At 45.8% G+C, this 19,408-nt stretch overlaps 1 protein-coding gene and 1 long non-coding RNA gene across 2 annotated transcripts; one reads left to right on the top strand and one right to left on the bottom strand.

Annotated features, from left to right (window-relative positions):
• Positions 1–792: 792 nt before the first annotated feature.
• LOC120718455 (tripartite motif-containing protein 16-like) lies at positions 793–4,022 on the bottom strand. The gene has a single exon (XM_040007001.1). It carries the CDS (start codon positions 3,495–3,497, stop codon positions 1,821–1,823), a length of 1,677 nt encoding a protein of 558 aa, XP_039862935.1. The 5' UTR covers positions 3,498–4,022; the 3' UTR covers positions 793–1,820.
• A 7,517-nt stretch (positions 4,023–11,539) lies between these two features.
• Positions 11,540–17,899, top strand: LOC120718479. The gene is made up of 2 exons (XR_005692505.1): positions 11,540–12,080; positions 17,052–17,899. It is a non-coding gene; the product is annotated as an uncharacterized LOC120718479 (long non-coding RNA).
• The last annotated feature ends 1,509 nt before the right edge of the window (positions 17,900–19,408 follow it).

Genomic DNA, 19,408 nt, shown 5'->3' with positions numbered 1-19,408 from the left:
CCGCAGCGGTCAGTGGAAGAATCCATGAGTTTCTCTGTGAATTTCCCATTACGTTGTTGTGCACTTGGTGCTTGTTTAGGGGTTTTTTTCAGTGTAAAAAGAAGTTTTCTTCCCATGTACAATGGACGCCAATGTTTTTGTCACTTTTTATGGAATAAAACTTAAAGTAAGGTCAGTAGTTCCACGCTTTAAACGCTACACGCTTATACTCTCTCCCGCACTCTATATATTATCCATTGTTGATCTGCACAATGGATAGCAAGCATGTTGTCACGAACGTCGCACTCGCTTACGTCACTGTCATGAGACATTCTGCTAAAAAATCACGGTTTTAGTAACGGAGTAACGCAGCGTTCCTACGGGAAAGTAACGGTAATCTAATTACCGTTTTTGCAATAGTAATCCCTTACTTTACTCGTTACTTGAAAAAAGTTACAAGCAACGCGTTACTGCCCATCTCTGCTCATGAGTAATATGTATGGGACTAATATTGTTGGTAATGATGCTCCCACATAGCAGACAGGTCTGGCCCGGATTTGGTGTCAAGCTGGCACTGCTGGCTGACTTCTGGCATGGTAAGTTGTATGTCATCCAGATATGGGCCCGGCCTGGTGTAGATGGCACTGTTTATATGATGGCATGCCATATCTGGCCTGAAATAATAAGTTGAAATTTTGAGAAAATAAGTCAAAATTTTGAGTTATGGATCCTTTTTTTTGTGGCAGAAACAGGTTTCCATAGGATATTGATGTTATGTAACAATGATGATAAAAACAATAGAACATAATTTGATTGAGCAAAACCAATTTATTAACAACTATTAGTATAAATAAAACATTCATTCTGTTATCTTTCAATAACAAAAGTCATTAAAGCAGACCTGTGCCCAAACCTCTTCCACTAACAGATCCTTTTCTATGTCGTTGTCATCAGCTAGATGCACAGAGGCATCCTGACTACCTCCATCAGCCACATTTCAAGTCACTACAGTCTTTTCACGCTCCCCTGTTTCACAAGAGTCAAATATCTTTGAAGAACACCACAGCACTTTTTAGCTTTCTCATGCACATCCAAGTCATGTAGTTGCAGTACCTCGACCACAGCATTGTCCAACTTATTTTGAGCCGCTTGTCTGATGGATGCTGTGTTCTGCTGTTTTCACAACAAGGGGGGATGGGCCACACTATGGTGAGGCTACAGAGCGTGTGTCGACAAATCCAGGAAGTCTTTGATGAAGCGCGTATCAAGGCTTACTTCTTTAAGTATAAGTGACAATTAAACATGTTTATCCTCTACAATATACAGGCCTTTATATAATATAAATCCTTAAGGATTCAAATTTTTGTTACATTTTAAAAGTTCAAACCTCAGAGACACTAATTTCATATGTGATGAAGAAAATCAACAATCTTCATTTTCAGAAACTAGAACCAGCTTTAAATGTGACTAAAATAATGATAAAACAATCAATTCTCTAATCATTGACTAACTGATGAATCTGCAGCTCCAATATATTGTTGCATTTGACAACCCACTACAGCAACTACAGAATAAAACCACTAACCAGACTGATGACAGATTTCAAACATGCTGAATATGAAGAGTAGTATCATTTAAACTCACATGATTATCAGCCATAAGAACAAATTCAGATTTATATTGATGTAAGGTATATAATTGTAAGTACAGTTTGAATCAGTGCAATATTATTTTCACACATCAATGGACCACTGAACTTCTCAGCTTCTAAAATGTAAAGCCTCATTTAGAAACTACACAAGTACATATAATGGTCAGGGATCAACATGAACCTGTCTTCTCTATTTGACTTTAATAAACTCTGCAGTGACTCCAGCTGAAAAATAAAGCCAAAGTCCAGCATAGAGCAGCTGAGTGAATGTGGTCTGGACTCTGTGGAGGAGAGTCATGGTTTCAGAGACGCTGTAGAAAGACAGAATACCTGCTCTGTGATCCAGGTACACTCCTACTCTGGAGGGCCGAGGACCTGAGAGGACAGTTTGGACATTGTTGTGCCAAAATTTAAAACCATTTGAATCATAACGTAAAGACCAAGATTTGTCATTGAATCCAAACCCACATTTTTCGCCCAACCCTGCTCTGCTGATACTTTTGTATGCGACTGCAACGCCAACTCCTCCCCCTCTCCACTCCACCTCCCAGTAACAACGTCCAGTCAGACTCTCTCTACTCAGGACCTGAGACCATTCAGTGAATCTGTCTGGATGACGAGAATAAGACTGTTTTTTTTCCATAAATGTTACTTTTCTGTTCCCCTCAGATAATAACAGACGTCTGTTTGCTGTGTTTGGATCCAGTGTGATTTCATGTGAATATTTTAAGAATCCAGCTCTGGTCTTTGGCTCTGGTGGTGACAGTAAAACATCCTCTTCAGTGACTGTCAGTGAGATGTTTGTCCATTCCTCTCTCAGAATGTCCTGTAGTTTATCTCTGGTCTCTGACACAGCTGCTGTCACATCCTCAAAGTAGCTCAGAGGACGAATATTGATGCTGGATGAGTGTGTAGACTCACTGAGTGCTGACAGTGAGGGGTAGTTGGGTAGAAACTGGTTGTGATCCTCTGTGTGTGAGAGCTGCTCCAGCTCGCCGTCTTTCCTCTTCAACTCAGCGATCTCCTGCTCCAGCTTCTCCTGAAGCTCTTTGACTCGACTCACTTCAGTTTCCTGCTGGGATCTGACCTGCTGCTTCACATCAGAGCTTCTTTTCTGGATGAGACGGATCAGCTCAGTGAACATCTTCTCACTGTCCTCCACTGCTTTATCAGCAGAGCCATTGATGGCCTCCACCTCCTGTTGAAGCAGCTTCACATCTTTCTCTCGCTCCTGGATTCTCTGCTGGATGTTTAGTCGTCTCACCTCGAGCTCCTTCTGCTTCTCAGTCCTTTCTGCTGCAGCTGGGACTGTTTCATGGCCTTTATGTTCATCCATTGTGCAGAGATAACAGATACTCTGCTGATCAGTACGACAGAAAATCTTCATCACCTCATCATGACGAGAGCAGATGTTGTCCTGGAGCTTCTTGGAGGGGGCCACCAGCTTGTGTTTCTTTAATGGAGCTGCATCATAATGAGGTTGGAGGTGTTTCTCACAGTAAGAGGCCAGACAGACTAAACAGGACTTGATAGCTTTCAGCTTCCTCCCAGTGCAGACATCACAGGCCACATCTTCAGGTCCAGCATAGCAGTGATCAGCTGGAGCAGCTTGGAGTCCAGTCTTCTTCAGCTGCTCCACTAAAGCTGCTAACATGATGTTTTTCTCCAGGACAGGCCTCGGTGTGAAAGTTGTTCTGCACTGAGGGCAGCTGTGGATTCCCTTCCTGTCCTCTTCATCCCAGAAACTTTTAATACAGTTCCTGCAGTAGCTGTGTCCACAGGTTGTAGTCACCGGATCCTTCAGTAGATCCAAACAGATGGAACAAGAGAAGGTTTCTCGGTCCAGCTGAACTCTTTTCTGTGCCATTTCTCCTCTCAGTGTCAGTGACTGTGTGAGTTTCTCTTCCTTATAACTGAAACTATTCTGATCTCTGATCTCAACAACATGTGTTTCTGCAGTGAATGGAGCCTGTCAGCTCTTACATGTCACCACATGTTGGTTACACCCATCTTCAAAGTGCAGATCTGAAGGCAAGGGAACGAGGAAACACGTGGACAGAGAGGTGGTGCTGTGTTTAAGAGCAGGAAGAAGAGGGAGGGTTATCAGGCTGTGCTTCATTCCAGGAAGAGGAGCAGTTAAAGAGCGATACTGTGTGTTTAACTTTCGTTTTATCTTCTGCTTACTTCAGTTTTTAAGCTTGTTAACCCTTTCTTCTACATAAATGAATTTAAAAAATCCAGTATCAATGAACACTGGACATAAATGTCTCATGGTTTTAGTCACATGACCAGATTCTAAACCTGTAACTGTCAGAGTCTGCTGCATTAATGAAAGCATATATATAGCATGGATATTGTGGCGAACTCAGACAAGGAGGAGATGGAGGTATCGTTTGGTCTTGCTTCCCGTGAGCTAGCCAGGGAGCACAGCCGTTTATTAACATTTGCAGAAGAACACTGCCGCTAGCTAACTGCTCAGCGCGGCAACAACAACAACAACACACAGGGCACCCTCTGACCCCGGAAGGACACACCGTCACAGCGACAGGGCGTCACCTGTCACTATGGCAACATAAACAAAACATAACTGTACAAACAGAACCCCGAACAGCCCTGACCCGCTACATAGCCCCCACCTAAGGGGTCAGTCGTCCCCGACGACCCCATTACCCCACACAAAGTCCTGCAAATGTCCAGGTGCCTTCTTTTGGCGCACCAGCCGGTCACGACCGGCGGGGGAAAAGTCACTCGGGTCAGAACGTGGGGTGCCACCATCATCCCCTGCCCCGGCGTCTGCCGGATCGAGCGGTCCGTACGGTGAGAGCCTGTCCCAGTGCAACACCACCATGCGCCCCGGGCCCGGCATGCGGATACGGTACACCACGTCTGTTAGCCGCTCCACGACCTCTGCTGGCCCTTGCCAGTGACTGCAGAGTTTGGGGGACACTCCTCTCTTGCGAACCGGGCAGTACACCCAAACCTTGTCGCCAGGCATGAAAACCCCCCCTCGGCACTTGGTGTCGTAGGCTCTTTTCTGTCGTATTCCGGCGCTGGCCTGGGCCTGGCGGGTGTAGTCATGAACCACCTGCAGCCGCTCCCTCAGCCTCCTGTAGTAGTCCATCTCTGGCCCACCATCAATCTCCGGCTCGGGGGGGGACCCGAACACCAGATCCACAGGCGTCCGGAGCTCCCGTCCAAACATCAGAGCGGCAGGTGTGCACTGGCTGGACTCCTGCACCGCAGTCCAATACGACCAAAGGACCAGAGGCAGATATCGGTCCCAATCCCGCTGGTGGCGGCTGGTGAGAATGGCGAGCTGGGTGGCCAGCGTGCGGTTGAAGCGCTCAACCAAGCCATCGCTTTGTGGGTGGAGCGGTGTGGTTCTCGTCTTCTCCACCCCCAGTCGCCGGCAGATCTCCCCGAAGACCTTCGATTCGAAGTTACGCACCTGGTCACTGTGGAGCTCAGCCGGGACCCCAAAACGGGTGAACATCTCCTCCACCAGCTTCTCGGCCGTCGTCGTTGCGGTCTGGTCCGGCACCGCGTAGGCCTCTGGCCACTTCGTGAAATAGTCCATAGCCACCAACACATACCGGTTCCCTGACTCTGTGACGGGGAAAGGCCCTAGGACGTCCACTCCCACTCTTTCCATTGGGGCCCCCACCAGGTACTGCTGAAGGGGGGCAGTGGAGCGTTGGTTTGGGCCCTTCTGTGCCGTGCAGGTGTCACAGCAGTGCACATGAAGTTCCACATCCCGTCGACAGCCAGGGCAGTAGAACCGTCCCCTGAGGCGGCGGAGAGGTTTGGCGTTCCCATTGTGTCCTGCCCCCACCGAGCCGTGGACCAGCTCAAGCACCTGCGACCGCAGCGACCGAGGCACCAACAGCTGCAGGAGATCTCTGCCCTGACCGGGGGCCCGCCATCTCCGGTACAGGAGGCCGTCGTGGGTCTCCAGATTGTTGTGCTGGGAGTAGTAGGCCTTCACCTCGGGCTCCTGTCCCGACACCCCCGTCCAGGCGGGGCATTGCGCCGCCTCCAGCCAGGCCCCCACCTGAACCAACGTCGCGTTGGCCTCCTGCTCCTGCTTCAGCTGCTGCGTTGTCATTGGGAGCCACCCCCCTCCGCCGGCTGTGGCCTGAGCAGTAGCCACCCCCAGCACCTCCTGAACCCCTTGATGAACCGACGGTAGTAGGAGGCTAGGCCCAGGAAGCTCCGCAGTTCTTGGACGTTCGAGGGAGTCGGCCAGTCCCGGACCGCAGCCACTTTTGCGGGGTCAGTGGCGACACCTCGAGCGCTGATCACATGGCCCAAGAACGTGGTCTCTCTCGCCAACAGCCGGCATTTGAGGGGTTGAGCCGCAGCCCAGCTCGTCGGATGGCACTCAAGACCTCGCTCAGGTGAGACAGTGCACTGTCGAAGTCGCCACCGTGCACCAACAGGTCATCCAGGTACACAACGCAGCGGCTACGAGGGATATCCACGAGCACCCTCTCCATCAGCCTCTCAAACGTCGCTGGCGCATTACAGAGCCCAAATGGCATGACCCTGAACTGCCACAGCCCCTGTCCAATGGTGAATGCAGTCTTAGGCCTTGCGTCGGGGGCTAGCTCCACCTGCCAGTAACCGCTGCGTAGGTCGAGGGAGCTGAACCAACTGGAGCCGGTAACGTAATCTAGGGCCTCGTCGATCCGCGGCAGCAGGTACGAGTCCTTCTTGGTGACTGCATTGAGACGGCGAAAGTCCACGCAGAACCTCGGGCTTCCATCCTTCTTCCCCACCAGAACCACGGGTGCCGCCCATGGGCTATTGGATGGCTCGATCACCCCAGCCGCAGCCATCTCACGGATCTTCTCTTCCGCTACCTGCCATTTTGAGAGGGGCAGCCGGTGTGGGCGCAGACGGATGGGCTGAGCAGAGCCGGTGTTGATGGTGTGCTGGACCAGACTCGTCTGCCTACAGTCTTTGTCACTGGCAGCAAAGATGTCCACATTCTCGTCCAGGAGGCACCTCAACCGCTGGCGCTGGTCGACGTTGAGGCCTAGGCTGCTGCGCTGCCAAAGGTCATCAACAGCCTCGATGGTCTCGGTCGAAGGAGGTTTGTCAGGCTGAGAGGCTGAGGCTGAGGAGAGTGGAGATGACCCGGAGCCACCGGCATCCGAAATCTGCTGAGCGGCAGCTGCCCGACGCCTGTCTCATCTGGTTCCCTGCTTTTGGCCGCGCTGGAGAGCAAAAGTCTCTGCGCCAAGAGTGATAGCCAGCTTCGCGGTGTCGACGCAGGCCCCCCAGCGGCTCAGCAGATCCAGGCCAATGATGCACTGGTCTTGAATGTCGGTGAGCCAGAAGTCATGCACCAGCTCTAGATCCTTCACTCGGATCCGCAACGGTTTCTTCCCCCGCATAACAGTTTTCTCCCCCGTCACTGTCATCAGCTGGGTGTCTGTGGGCAACCAACCCTTCACCAGTGGCCCGGATGTTTCAGGGAGCACGCCAGGTCGTATCAGGGAAATGGTAGACCCCGTGTCCACCAGGGCCTGGCATGGCTGGTCCTCAACACAGCAGCTCAGGTAGAGTCCCTTGAGGTGCCCAACTCGGCCCACCACTGTGCATCGTCCTTGGAGGGGGGCAGGAAGCTGGAGCGGTAGTCCCCTCGCTACACCGCTCCCTCCTCGTTTCCCTGAGGCTGCGTAGTTCTGGTCTTCGGGGCTGTTGCTGGGCAGTCACGCGCCACGTGGCCAGGCTCATCGCACCGGTAGCAGCGGTCGGTCGGTCAACGAGGACGCCTCCGGGGCACCGAGAGTTGCAGCTGGGACATCTCGGCGACCCCCCCCCCTCCCCGTCGCAGTCTGCGGCTCTGATTTGGGGGTAGTTTTGGGGGGGTGGGGGGGGGCACCTGCTGGTTAGGTCGCGAGGTGAGCACCGGCTTGGCCCTTTCAGCCTCAAGGAGCGCCTCACGGAGGGTCTGAGGCATGGCCAGGTGGACGTGTTGGCGTAGTCGCTCTGGGAAAAGTCCTTGCAGAAAAGCATGCAGGATAAGCTCCTCACGGGCTGCTGCTGGAAACTCTGGGTAGCCACGACGAGCATACAGCAACACGTCTCCTGCAAAGGTGCCCAGGCTCTCCCCCGGTTGACGGCTCCGGTTGGTCAGCTGCTCTCTGCTCTGATCAGTGGAGTGCCGCTGCCCGAATCGCCTCTCGAGTGCCGCGGTGAGGGCCTGGATCTCATGCTGCTCTGCCGGGGCTAGGTCAAGGAGTATCTGCAGTGCATCTCCCTCTAATGCTAGCGCTAGGTGTGTAGCAGTCTCCTCTTTGCTCCAGCCACTATGTCTGGCCACTATGAGGTAGGGCTCTAGCGGGGTTAGCCCATTGTATTTCGGTACCTTAACTGGCGTGGTAGGCATGACTGCTCGCGGTTGGGGGCTCGGCGTGTGGGTCGACAGAGGTAACCCATGAAGCATCGCCCTAGCATCTGTCGCGACGGGCCGCCGCCGCGGTGCGCTCGCGCCATCGGGACCCGTCGGGGGACTTACATGGCCACTCACATCCTCTCTCTTCAATCGCCAGTTTCCCAAGCGGGGAATGTTCTCCTCGACAGCTTGCTCCAGCCTCTGAATGTCTCTCTCCATTACGACGAGGGTGAGCTATCCCACTTCTGACACCAATGTGGCGAACTCAGATAAGGAGGAGATGGAGGTATGGTTTGGTCTTGCTTCCCGTGAGCTAGCCAGGGAGCACAGCCGTTTATTAACATTTGCAGAAGAACACTGCCTCTAGCTAACTGCTCAGCGCGGCAACAACAACAACAAGACACAGGGTGCCCTCTGACCCCGGAAGGACACACCGTCACAGCGAGAGGGCATCACCCATCACTATGGCAACATAAACAAAACATAACTGTACAAACAGAACCCCGAACAGCCCTGACCCGCTACAATATGTTAGCAGACATATTGTTGTTGTCCAATGTTGTTTTTTTATGTTGCTGTAACAAGATGAGGGCTGATAAATGCCACTGCATTGCTTTGAACAGCATAAAGTCAGCAGAGTCTGCACATATAATTACAGATATTTCTGCAAAAAGTCAAAAGAATCCTGCATTATCTTTTGGTTTTGCATTTATAATACCTGCTGCAAGAGAAATAACTATGTTCTTTATATAAAAATAACAACTAACTTTTCTGGCACAACTTCACCTACTTCCAAAGTTCATAGAGAAGTCAAAGATCTGATGACTTGAAGACTCCAGCGACACTTACAGTATTAAGGAACAGTTTTATTAAGTGACCAACACGTTTTGGCTTGTGGCCACGCGTATCAAAATAAAGAATTCTGTGCTTAAATAATAAATTTAATAAAGTGATTTTCAAAATGCTTTTCAAAATGGCGATTCCACTCCTCATTTCAAAATCCATTTCCCTTTCCTGTTCGCTCAGGGATTAACATTTGGATTAGCAGTTGGATAAACAACTTCATTTTAAAAATCCTGCGGCTATTCAAATTAGCTACACCGTGGGATGTAAGGAGCTCTCTGATTGGCTGGTCAGACACAGGCTGTCTGCCAGCCTGGATTTTTCTAGCTCATAGCTTCGCCCTGCTAAGAAGCGTGTGCTTGTACAAAGGCTGTTCAGCCTCAGGATTTACACTCGGCTCGACACGGATATGTGAAGAATGAAGGGACCCTGCAGCGAAACGGAGAGCGCAACCTCTGACTGAGTGCCCGTTTACGCAGTCTGACCACCTGTGAAGGTAACGTGCTATCATGGGTAACACTAGCATCACTGCACGTAGCCCCGTTATTTTAAGGTCACCTTAGCTTATGAAAATTTTACGTCGCAGTTGTACGATGTTTGTATGTTTTGTAAGCTGATGTGCTCTTCACAAATAAAGCTTTCGTTTTTCATGATGTATATTGTATTAATAATTAAATTTCATTATCTGTGTCTTTACCACACATTTTCCACACAGATGTAGATACTGTAGGTTCAGTGAATGCTTAAATTGCACTGATTAGAATATACTGGACATTCAAAGCTAAGATTCAGCGCACTGTGTTAGAGGCTGGGATTTGATGAATTCATCAAATATACAACCTTTGTCGGAGCTGTAGCTATAGAACGCCAGGACTGCCATAATGAATTAATTAAATACACCAGGAAATGATTAATTAAATGTGGCAATAATTAATTAAAATTGGAAATAATTAATTAAATAAATATTTTTGACACATTTAATTAATTATTTATTTATTTCACATCTCACAGCGCAGGCCCCGGCACACAGCTGCCATAACCCCCGCAGTACACTGACTTCATTTACTGAGGTTATATTTATCGGGTTTTTACTTCCTGATGTTTGTATGTGTCATACCTGTTCCAGTCGCCAATTCTGAATTATAACTAACATTAAAAACCTGTTTAAGGAGGAGAGAGAGCAAATAAATCCAGGGACATTGGACAGCCGGTGCTCGACATTGCGTTATATGGAGCACCCAGTTAAACTGTGGCTATCACCAGGTAACGTGGGTGTGTTTCTTGAATTAGCAGCAGGTGTTAAACAACTGCTGACAGGTGAGGAGGAGGATGCATGCAGGTAACCTGAGGGCCTATTCAGCTGATCGCTGGTGTCGTGAAAAAAATGTCAGCTCGTTCTTTATGTTACAGAAGCACAGAGACACAAGACCAGGCGGAAAGAGACGATCGTTTGGTGAAAATGAGAATCTGCAAATGCAACATGTGGAACAAGGAGAGTGGAATATGTAAACAAACCGGTTAACGTAACTCCCCCCCCCCACCCCACCCCAAAAAAGAAACCAAAAAAACAGTTAAGAGAACTGCCCAGCCAGGCAAGATAAACTTTACTCGTCACGATGAGACGTCTTCCCCGTCTCTGTCAGTCCCTCCATCCTTAAATGTCTCCAGTTGTCCCGAGTTCTCTCTGACCGTCTCCTTGGTGCATTTAAACCCCTGTTCCTCCCTGTCCTTGTCTTTGGTTGTCCTCATCTCTGTTATCAGTCATCATAATTTTACCATCTCTGTACACGTCTGCAAATTTCTTTATTAAATCATAAGATTCTTAAATTCATCAAGTCTCTCTGTGCCTGGGTCCTCGTCACAAAACATGACATCACTGTTTTGTACATTTTAACACAATTTAATCCCCACATTTGTGAAAGAAAAACAAAACACTTTTTGAAAAGTCTGAAACAAAACCATCAAATCTGATAAAGGTTATTTAAATGCTGCAAAAGAAGAATGGATTGGAATAAAAAAAAAATACATATCCTAACCTTAATTACTGGGGGAGAATAATGAATGATGATCAGTGAGTAAAAAGTAAACTGAGTGCATTTTTTGGACAGAGATTCACTTTTAATGTGTATGTATAATATAATACAGATACATAAAAAATACACTCCAAAAATAGGAGTGTCACGGACCTGGTTCCGGGGACTCGGGGTTCGTGAACAGTGTGGACCATTATTGTTATTATTATTGTTATTAGTGTATTGGATGTATGTTTGCTGCACTGTGCTCTTGTGTTCCATGCTGGTGTGTGTGTGGGTGTCTGCGGGTGTGACTGAAGGATGAAGGACAGCCACCTGCAGGCCTGATGCAGGTGGCTGTCGGTCACGCCTAGGTTCTCACACACCTGCTTCTGATCGGGCTCGTCGGGGGAGCTACTTAACAGAGCGATGGAGCTTCCTCCGGCGCAGGATCGTTGAGTTAGACTCCATGTCAGTGTTTAAAGTGCTGTTCAGTGTATGCCTGCTGGAGTTGGTGCCATAACGGCTGTGTCTGTTGTTTTTCCTCAGGAGGACAGCGGAACACAGGACTGCAAGACACACGGGGTGTGCGAAGGCACAGGGGCAGAGAGCATGAAATACCAGCACTTAGGAGAAGATTCGTCACGGGAGTCGAGGGAGCACTTTTGGAGATTTAATGTGTGGTGTACATTTACCTCACTGTAAATAAACCCACTGCTCATTCCACTAAGTCCGGCGTTTGGGTCCTTTCTCCAACATCCCCCACGGTCTGCCACCCAGACCGTGACAAGGAGAGTCCTTATAATGTACAAATGTACAAAATATTAATTAAAAAATAATAAAAATGGAGGCAAATTTGCCTAGGGTACAATGTATACTATGTACAGAAAGATCTTTAATGCAGCTACTACTATGGCTCTATGAAAGATTTTTTTCTTTTATTTTAACCTATATCATTTTGAAATCTTTTATTATGCACATATGTGCATAATAAAAGATTGTTATTGTTTGAACGTGATCGACTCTTGATTGTTTGTTCACAGCCCAACATCAAAGAATTGGTACAGTTTTTTGGAGCCGTGACCTGGATGTTGTGAGTCTGAGTGTTGAACGAAAGAGAACAGAGTCCAGTTATCGGACGGACAGGATTCGGCCGATCGATCGATTGGAGTGGGCCCACAAAAGTATAAAGGTAAGCACAGCCTGTTGATTAATATCCGAATTTTGCTGATTTGAAAAGCTAAACTAAATTACAATTCCACTGGTGAGATCTCCGGTGAATGTTCATGGTAACAATTTTGTGTAAAGGTTCCTTTGATTGATTACTAAAAGTAAAAGTAATAATATAGAGTAATGAACAAAGAATATAGAGTTTAGAATAGGACGGGAGTTGGACTCCTGAGAATGCGAAGTTCAGGGATTGGTATCCCCACTGCCTGTGGACGCACAGTCGGACCGGTTGGACCGGAGATCCAGGTTGGCAGACCTCGGGACTTAGGACCCCGTTAATCGCTAGTGGTCTGCGGCCACTTCTTTGTCTGGGACGAAGTTTTGCGTTGTTTGGACGACAGAGGCCGGGCCTCTTGCTTTGGACGCTACTAAAATTAAAGAAAGGAATTGTAGAAATCCGGGCCATCGTCCGGGACGAGCACTGGCTTAATTGAGTGGCAGAGGTTGGACCTCGGGCGTTGAACGCCTCTTAAGACGTCGAAATTGTGTAGGGAACACGGCAGAAAATAGGTGTGTCTAAGAAATAATGTTTGTATGTAGGTGGTTGAGGTAGTAATTGTGTTAATTGTACTATTGCGGAGAAAATACCGGGAGTGCAGAATTATTAGGCAAGTTGTATTTTTGAGGAATAATTTTATTATTGAACAACAACCATGTTCTCAATGAACCCAAAAAACTCATTAATATCAAAGCTGAATGTTTTTGGAAGTAGTTTTTAGTTTGTTTTTAGTTTTAGCTATTTTAGGGGGATATCTGTGTGTGCAGGTGACTATTACTGTGCATAATTATTAGGCAACTTAACAAAAAACAAATATATACCCATTTCAATTATTTATTTTTACCAGTGAAACCAATATAACATCTCCACATTCACAAATATACATTTCTGACATTCAAAAACAAAACAAAAACAAATCAGCGACCAATATAGCCACCTTTCTTTGCAAGGACACTCAAAAGCCTGCCATCCATGGATTCTGTCAGTGTTTTGATCTGTTCACCATCAACATTGCGTGCAGCAGCAACCACAGCCTCCCAGACACTGTTCAGAGAGGTGTACTGTTTTCCCTCCTTGTAAATCTCACATTTGATGATGGACCACAGGTTCTCAATGGGGTTCAGATCAGGTGAACAAGGTGGCCATGTCATTAGTTTTTCTTCTTTTATACCCTTTCTTGCCAGCCACGCTGTGGAGTACTTGGATGCGTGTGATGGAGCATTGTCCTGCATGAAAATCATGTTTTTCTTGAAGGATGCAGACTTCTTCCTGTACCACTGCTTGAAGAAGGTGTCTTCCAGAAACTGGCAGTAGGACTGGGAGTTGAGCTTGACTCCATCCTCGACCCGAAAAGGCCCCACATGCTCATCTTTGATGATACCAACCCAAACCAGTACTCCACCTCCACCTTGCTGGCGTCTGAGTCGGACTGGAGCTCTCTGCCCTTTACCAATCCAGCCACGGGCCCATCCATCTGGCCCATCAAGACTCACTCTCATTTCATCAGTCCATAAAACCTTAGAAAAATCAGTCTTCAGATATTTCTTGGCCCAGTCTTGACGTTTCAGCTTGTGTGTCTTGTTCACTGGTGGTCGTCTTTCAGCCTTTCTTACCTTGGCCATGTCTCTGAGTATTGCACACCTTGTGCTTTTGGGCACTCCAGTGATGTTGCAGCTCTGAAATATGGCCAAACTGGTGGCAAGTGGCATCTTGGCAGCTGCACGCTTGACTTTTCTCAGTTCATGGGCAGTTATTTTGCGCCTTGGTTTTTCCACACGCTTCTTGCGACCCTGTTGACTATTTTGAATGAAACGCTTGATTGTTCGATGATAACGCTTCAGAAGCTTTGCAATTTTGAGACTGCTGCATCCCTCTGCAAGATATCTCACTATTTTTGACTTTTCTGAGCCTGTCAAGTCCTTCTTTTGACCCATTTTGCCAAAGGAAAGGACGTTGCCTAATAATTATGCACACCTGATATAGGGTGTTGATGTCATTAGACCACACCCCTTCTCATTACAGAGATGCACATCACCTAATATGCTTAATTAGTAGTAGGCTTTCGAGCCTATACAGCTTGGAATAAGACAACATGCATGAAGAGGTTGATGTGGACAAAATACTCATTTTCCTAATAATTCTGCACTCCCTGTAGATGTGTGTTGAGTTCTGTCAAGTTAGTGTAAAAGTAGAAAATACCAAGGCAGAGAAAGGAAGTGAGGTGTGTGATTGCAGCGAGTGCTGAATAGAGGAAGTGATACAACCAGCTGTCAGGGGTGACTGAGAGACTTTGAGAAATGAAAGGGTGTAGAAACTGAGGAAATAGAGTGACGTGGAGAGTGTGTGTGTGTAAGATGCGCTGTGTGTGTGTGTGTGTGTGTGTGTGTGTGTAACAGGAAGTAAGAGTATCTGCATGCACTCTGAAGAAAATTGGGTGATGTGAGTGGAACAAATGATGAGAGTGAGACGTTTTAAAATGTGGATAGAAGTGATGAAAATGATATTAAATAAATGTCTTAGTGTGTTAGTACAGGTAACCACAGACCTGGATCAACTTACTTCACGAGCACAGTGGCTGGAGCAAAATGATAGATTAACATAATTGAAACCATACCCAGGCCATGTTTTGGCTGAAATTCCACAGCTTTACCTACATATACATTTTATCCTGGAAAGAAGCTTCAAGGATGGTCAATCTCTCCCTGAAGAGCAACAGCGGACCCTTCAGAGTTTTAGGTCAGTGGTGCTCTCTGTTCAACAGAGAGCACCACTGACCTAAAACTCTGAAGGGTCCAGCAGCATGTACAAATACCATCGTGGATGGTAGCATGGGCTCTTAGTCTACGTTCTGTCAAGAAATAAATATATATTCTTAATGCTTATTTGCTGATTAGATTGTTTTATGAGAGGCCCAGACTTCAGTATAAAACTTGGTTGCAGGCTGACAGGAAACTGCATGCTTTTGCAGAAAATAGGAGCTGCAGGCAGAAAGTGAAACTAAGTAGAGTGTTTGATCAAAACTTAAAGTGTGTGTGATGTCTAGAGGAAGAATATAAATAATCAGGCTTCCTGTTTTCTGCTTGAGACTTGAGCTGGCGTTGCTGGGTGTGCTAAGTCTCCATTTTCCAGAAAATGTATAATTAAAGATCATCTTTTGAGTTAGACCACTTTGAGCCGTGTCTTTCTTGGCCGTTGAAGAATACAAAGAAACAGGATTTAATAGTTCACACTGCAGGTCTTAATGCTCAATTCCAATTTTTTGATCAAATACGATTTTTTTGTCTGCTTATTCACACTACAAATAAAATGTGACAGCAAACGCGCTCTATTGTGAACCCTCAAAGCGGCCCGCATGCGCAAAAGAAGACGTCTCACATAACGCGCTTCGTTTAGACCCAGACCAAACAGTATTGTTTGAATGATGGCCCTTAATATGAAGACTTGTTTGGGACTTTACGTTTCCCATTTTTGCTTTAAGTTGTTTTGTTATTTTGTTATTTATATATGGCCTAATACTTATCCTTATTGCTGTTTTAGACAGGAGTAGTGCTTCAAAGGATAGTTGCAAATCGGCATCTGTCTTGTGTCAGTGATGTAAAAGACGAATTTAATGCGACTTGACCATTCAAACAGCAGTCGCTTTCTAAAACATCAGATATGTATCGGATTCAGTACCACATATGAAAGTGACCCAGATCGGATTTGAAAATATCAGATCTGTGCTGTTCACACTGTCATAACATGATCGGATATGGGTCACATAGGGTCAAAAAAGTCGGATTTGATGCGCTTTCACCTGCAGTGTGAACATAGCCTTAATCACAAGTGGGAAAGTTCACCAGTGACATTATTGAGTGTGAATGGACTTGAGAGGACTGTCTGAGTTTCACATTTGCCATGCTGGGAGTTAAGCGGCAAAAGAAGATCACTGGTTGGTCTTACCAACCAGTGATCTTCTTTTGCCGCTGGTTGGTAAGACCAACCAGTGATCAAACAATAAATGTAGTTTAAATGTAGTTTAAAATAGTAAATTGTGAGATGTCTTTTACTGATTGAGCAACACAAGTCATTTACTGTATGAAGGAAATTCTTTTTTGTGATAATATTTCAAATATGCATTTCTGTTGTCCTGTCAACTTAGTGGGTTATGAACTGATATGAAAATTAAGTGATTGTTGTTAGATTAGGAACAGATGGTTTGATCTCACAAGTGAACAGGATGTAGCAGAGTCTGTTAGAGTGGAGACTAAAGAAAACTGAGTTTCCTGATTCTGATGCATGGGTGAAGTGTGCACCCAGATATACACCTCTGACTATATGAAACTAAACTTGCTTTGTAAAATACATGACAGCATGTTACAATATAATTGAATAAAGTGACTGGGTCTGTGACTAAAATGGGTGCAGCAGAAGAAATTCACAATCTAGTGATGAAACATTGCCATGAAGTGTTTAGGAAGTGGTTAATGTTGAACATTGGTGTTGTGTGAATTGTGCAGCTGCTGACAATATTTTTCTGTGTATTTAGCAAGTGGAACTATGCCAGTAGACCCCAGAGCACTTGTGGTCAACCAGTAAATATGATATGGGGAAGATGAACATAGGTAGTGACACGTAAGTCTGAGTTCAGAACAGATAAGCATCAGCAATTAATTAACACTAGAAGCAGTGACGACAGCACTGCGTCTCATGGTACTGGAAGTTCTAATGCCTACATCATATTGTTTTATTGGGAGCAAAAGTTTTTCTGGTTTGTTTTCCCTTTTTAAGAGGTTCATGTTTGGAGGTGTTCTGAAATAGGCTTAATAGTTTATATATAACAGTGCACTTAGAAAGACCTGTCAGGCATCATTCCTCCGGTGGTGATGTCTTGTGTGTTGGTGATTTAATAATCAGCTATCTCTCTTTCTCTCTCTCTTTCTCTTTTTCACGCAGGCTTGCAAGATTGGAATTAACAGCGCTGTAAAACATTTTCTTGAGAGCAAATATAAGGTGAGCTTCTCCAAATTACAATGGGCATTGGAGAAAGTTATCTATGTGGGACACGATTAGATGGTAAGTCCCTGTTTAAAAGAATTGTAGCGAGTCAATCCCCGGGTCTGTGGAAAAAGACCTCAGGGTAGTCCACCCCTGAGGTTGAAGCAAGAAGAGGAGAAGAGCGCAGAGAATCGCCTGTCCCGGAAGATTAGTGTCTTTAACTGTTAAGAAGATCAAAAGCCCCTTAGACAGAGGTTCTAGACTGATCACAAAGGTAGAAGCAGGAAACAACCAGAATGGGGATCGGGGGAAGCTAGAAAATAATGAGAGGTCTGGTAATAGCCTGTGATTTTTATGCCATGACAATTGCCCACAGCAGTCATCCCACATACGGTCCACCCATTAAAGGAGGACAGATGTCATGATCCTGGGTCTTTTGACCCAGCGTTTTGTGTTTTCTATTATTGTGATGTATTTTGGTTCTGGTTTTCTATTTCTTTGGGTTTTGGTTCTGTTCTTCCTCAGTTTAGTGTTTAGTCTTTTCTGCCTGTGTATTCCTGTGTCAAGTCCACGTTTCTAAGTCTGTGTCTTTGCATGTGTGAGTTCCTGTTTTATTTTGTAGGTCTGTGTCTCTCGTCAGTTTTTCTAGTTTCACTCCCCTTGTCTCGTTATGTTCAAATTCTCCCAGCCGTGCCTCCCTCCTAGGGCTGGGCGATGTGACCCAAAATTCATATCTCGATATTTTTTTAGCTGGATGGCGATATACGATATATATCTCGATATTTTTTCAAGCCGTAAGGTAAGAACAAAAAGAGAGTTCTTAGTCAAAGCTGTGTCCCAGATGTCACACAGCCACTTTTATTAACATACAGCATAGATGTACATGAAGAAATTACTGAAAAATAAATTAGCAGCATTTATTAAATAATAATGCTCCATAAATAAAAGAAAACAATGTTGTTTTTGTGCATAACAAAAAGCTCACAATTGTGCAGTCAAAATGTAAACTAACAGACCCTGAGCATAATAACAAAGACAGATTTTACAGTTGGTTTTTGTACACCACGTTCCTGTTTGTTTCGCCCTTCATGTTAATAAAGCTCGCTCTCTACTTAAGCAGTCTGCATCTTGGCTCCGTTAATAATTCCATACGGCTCGCCTCGCGAACCGTGATAACAGAGGGCCAAAAAAGGGAAAAGAATCATGATAACTAAGAGAACTGACATCTAGTGGGTAAAAAGGGTGTGTGTGTAATGTTTGGAGAGATATGCTGCATTTTCATCCCCAACAATACGGCCCCAGATGGTTCTGTAACCAGAGCCCTGGAAGGCCTCAGAAGACATTATCCAAAACAATACACTGAAGACACAACCCGTTGGAGGAATGCATGACATCTATGTTTGGGCAATGGAAAGGTTTTATTTTGTCTATTATGGTTTCTCTTGCTAGATTCCTAGCTATCATTGTTACATGGACAGGACAGGTTAATGGGAGAACACAGGAATTAGTTCATCTCTCATTAGGAGAGAGGAAAATGGGGGAATTGTGGAAAATATATTATGTAGCAGTGTTTCAGTGTTATATTAATCCAGAGGCTAACAAATGTGCATATCATATGGCATTAAAAGAAGTGATCTGCTTGTAACTGCATAGAGTGAGGTGAGAACAGGATGTACTCAGGATGTGCCATTTATGGTCATGAGGCCTCACAACGAGAAACAGGAAACAGCTGGGGGTGAAAGAGCTTTGAAACCATTAGTAAGGTATAAACATTAGTACCACAAAAGGGGATGCAACTAACTGTCACTGATGCATGATAATATATTCTGCTTATGCATACAGGGTGTGTACAGCCCTTTAAATAGTAAAGCTCTTTGCTTCCTCTTTGAGATCTACTGGACTGCGCTCTGGGTGGTATCGTGTCCATGTCCCACATATGTGCTTAATAAAGCACATATGTGCATAATAAAAGATTGTTTTTGTTTGTTGTCAGCCCAATAACAAAGAATCGGGACACATGTTTAAAAGCAGCTAAACGGAAAAAGGGCAGTAGTATAGAGACAGATTGCATCCGGATGCAAAGAGACGGTACTTGCAAAAAGTAGAGTGCATTGGAAATGTGGACCTGTATGAAATACAGTAGTGGAGTATAAACCAAAGTGAACCAGTTTCACAATTATAAATCTCTGGAGGCACACATCCAATTCACCAAGGATTGGGTACAAGATTTGGCTATTTTTTTAGACTCCACGTTGTGACTACGTCGTCATTCAAACAAAGGTAAGTGAGCTTGGGTACTGCGAGTAAAATGCGTT

The sequence above is a fragment of the Simochromis diagramma genome, unplaced genomic scaffold (genome assembly GCF_900408965.1).
Source record: "Simochromis diagramma unplaced genomic scaffold, fSimDia1.1 OVJJ01000141.1, whole genome shotgun sequence".
NCBI lineage: Eukaryota > Metazoa > Chordata > Actinopteri > Cichliformes > Cichlidae > Simochromis > Simochromis diagramma.
Note: the sequence above shows the minus strand (reverse complement) of the source record. Positions and strands in the feature narration are given on the sequence as shown.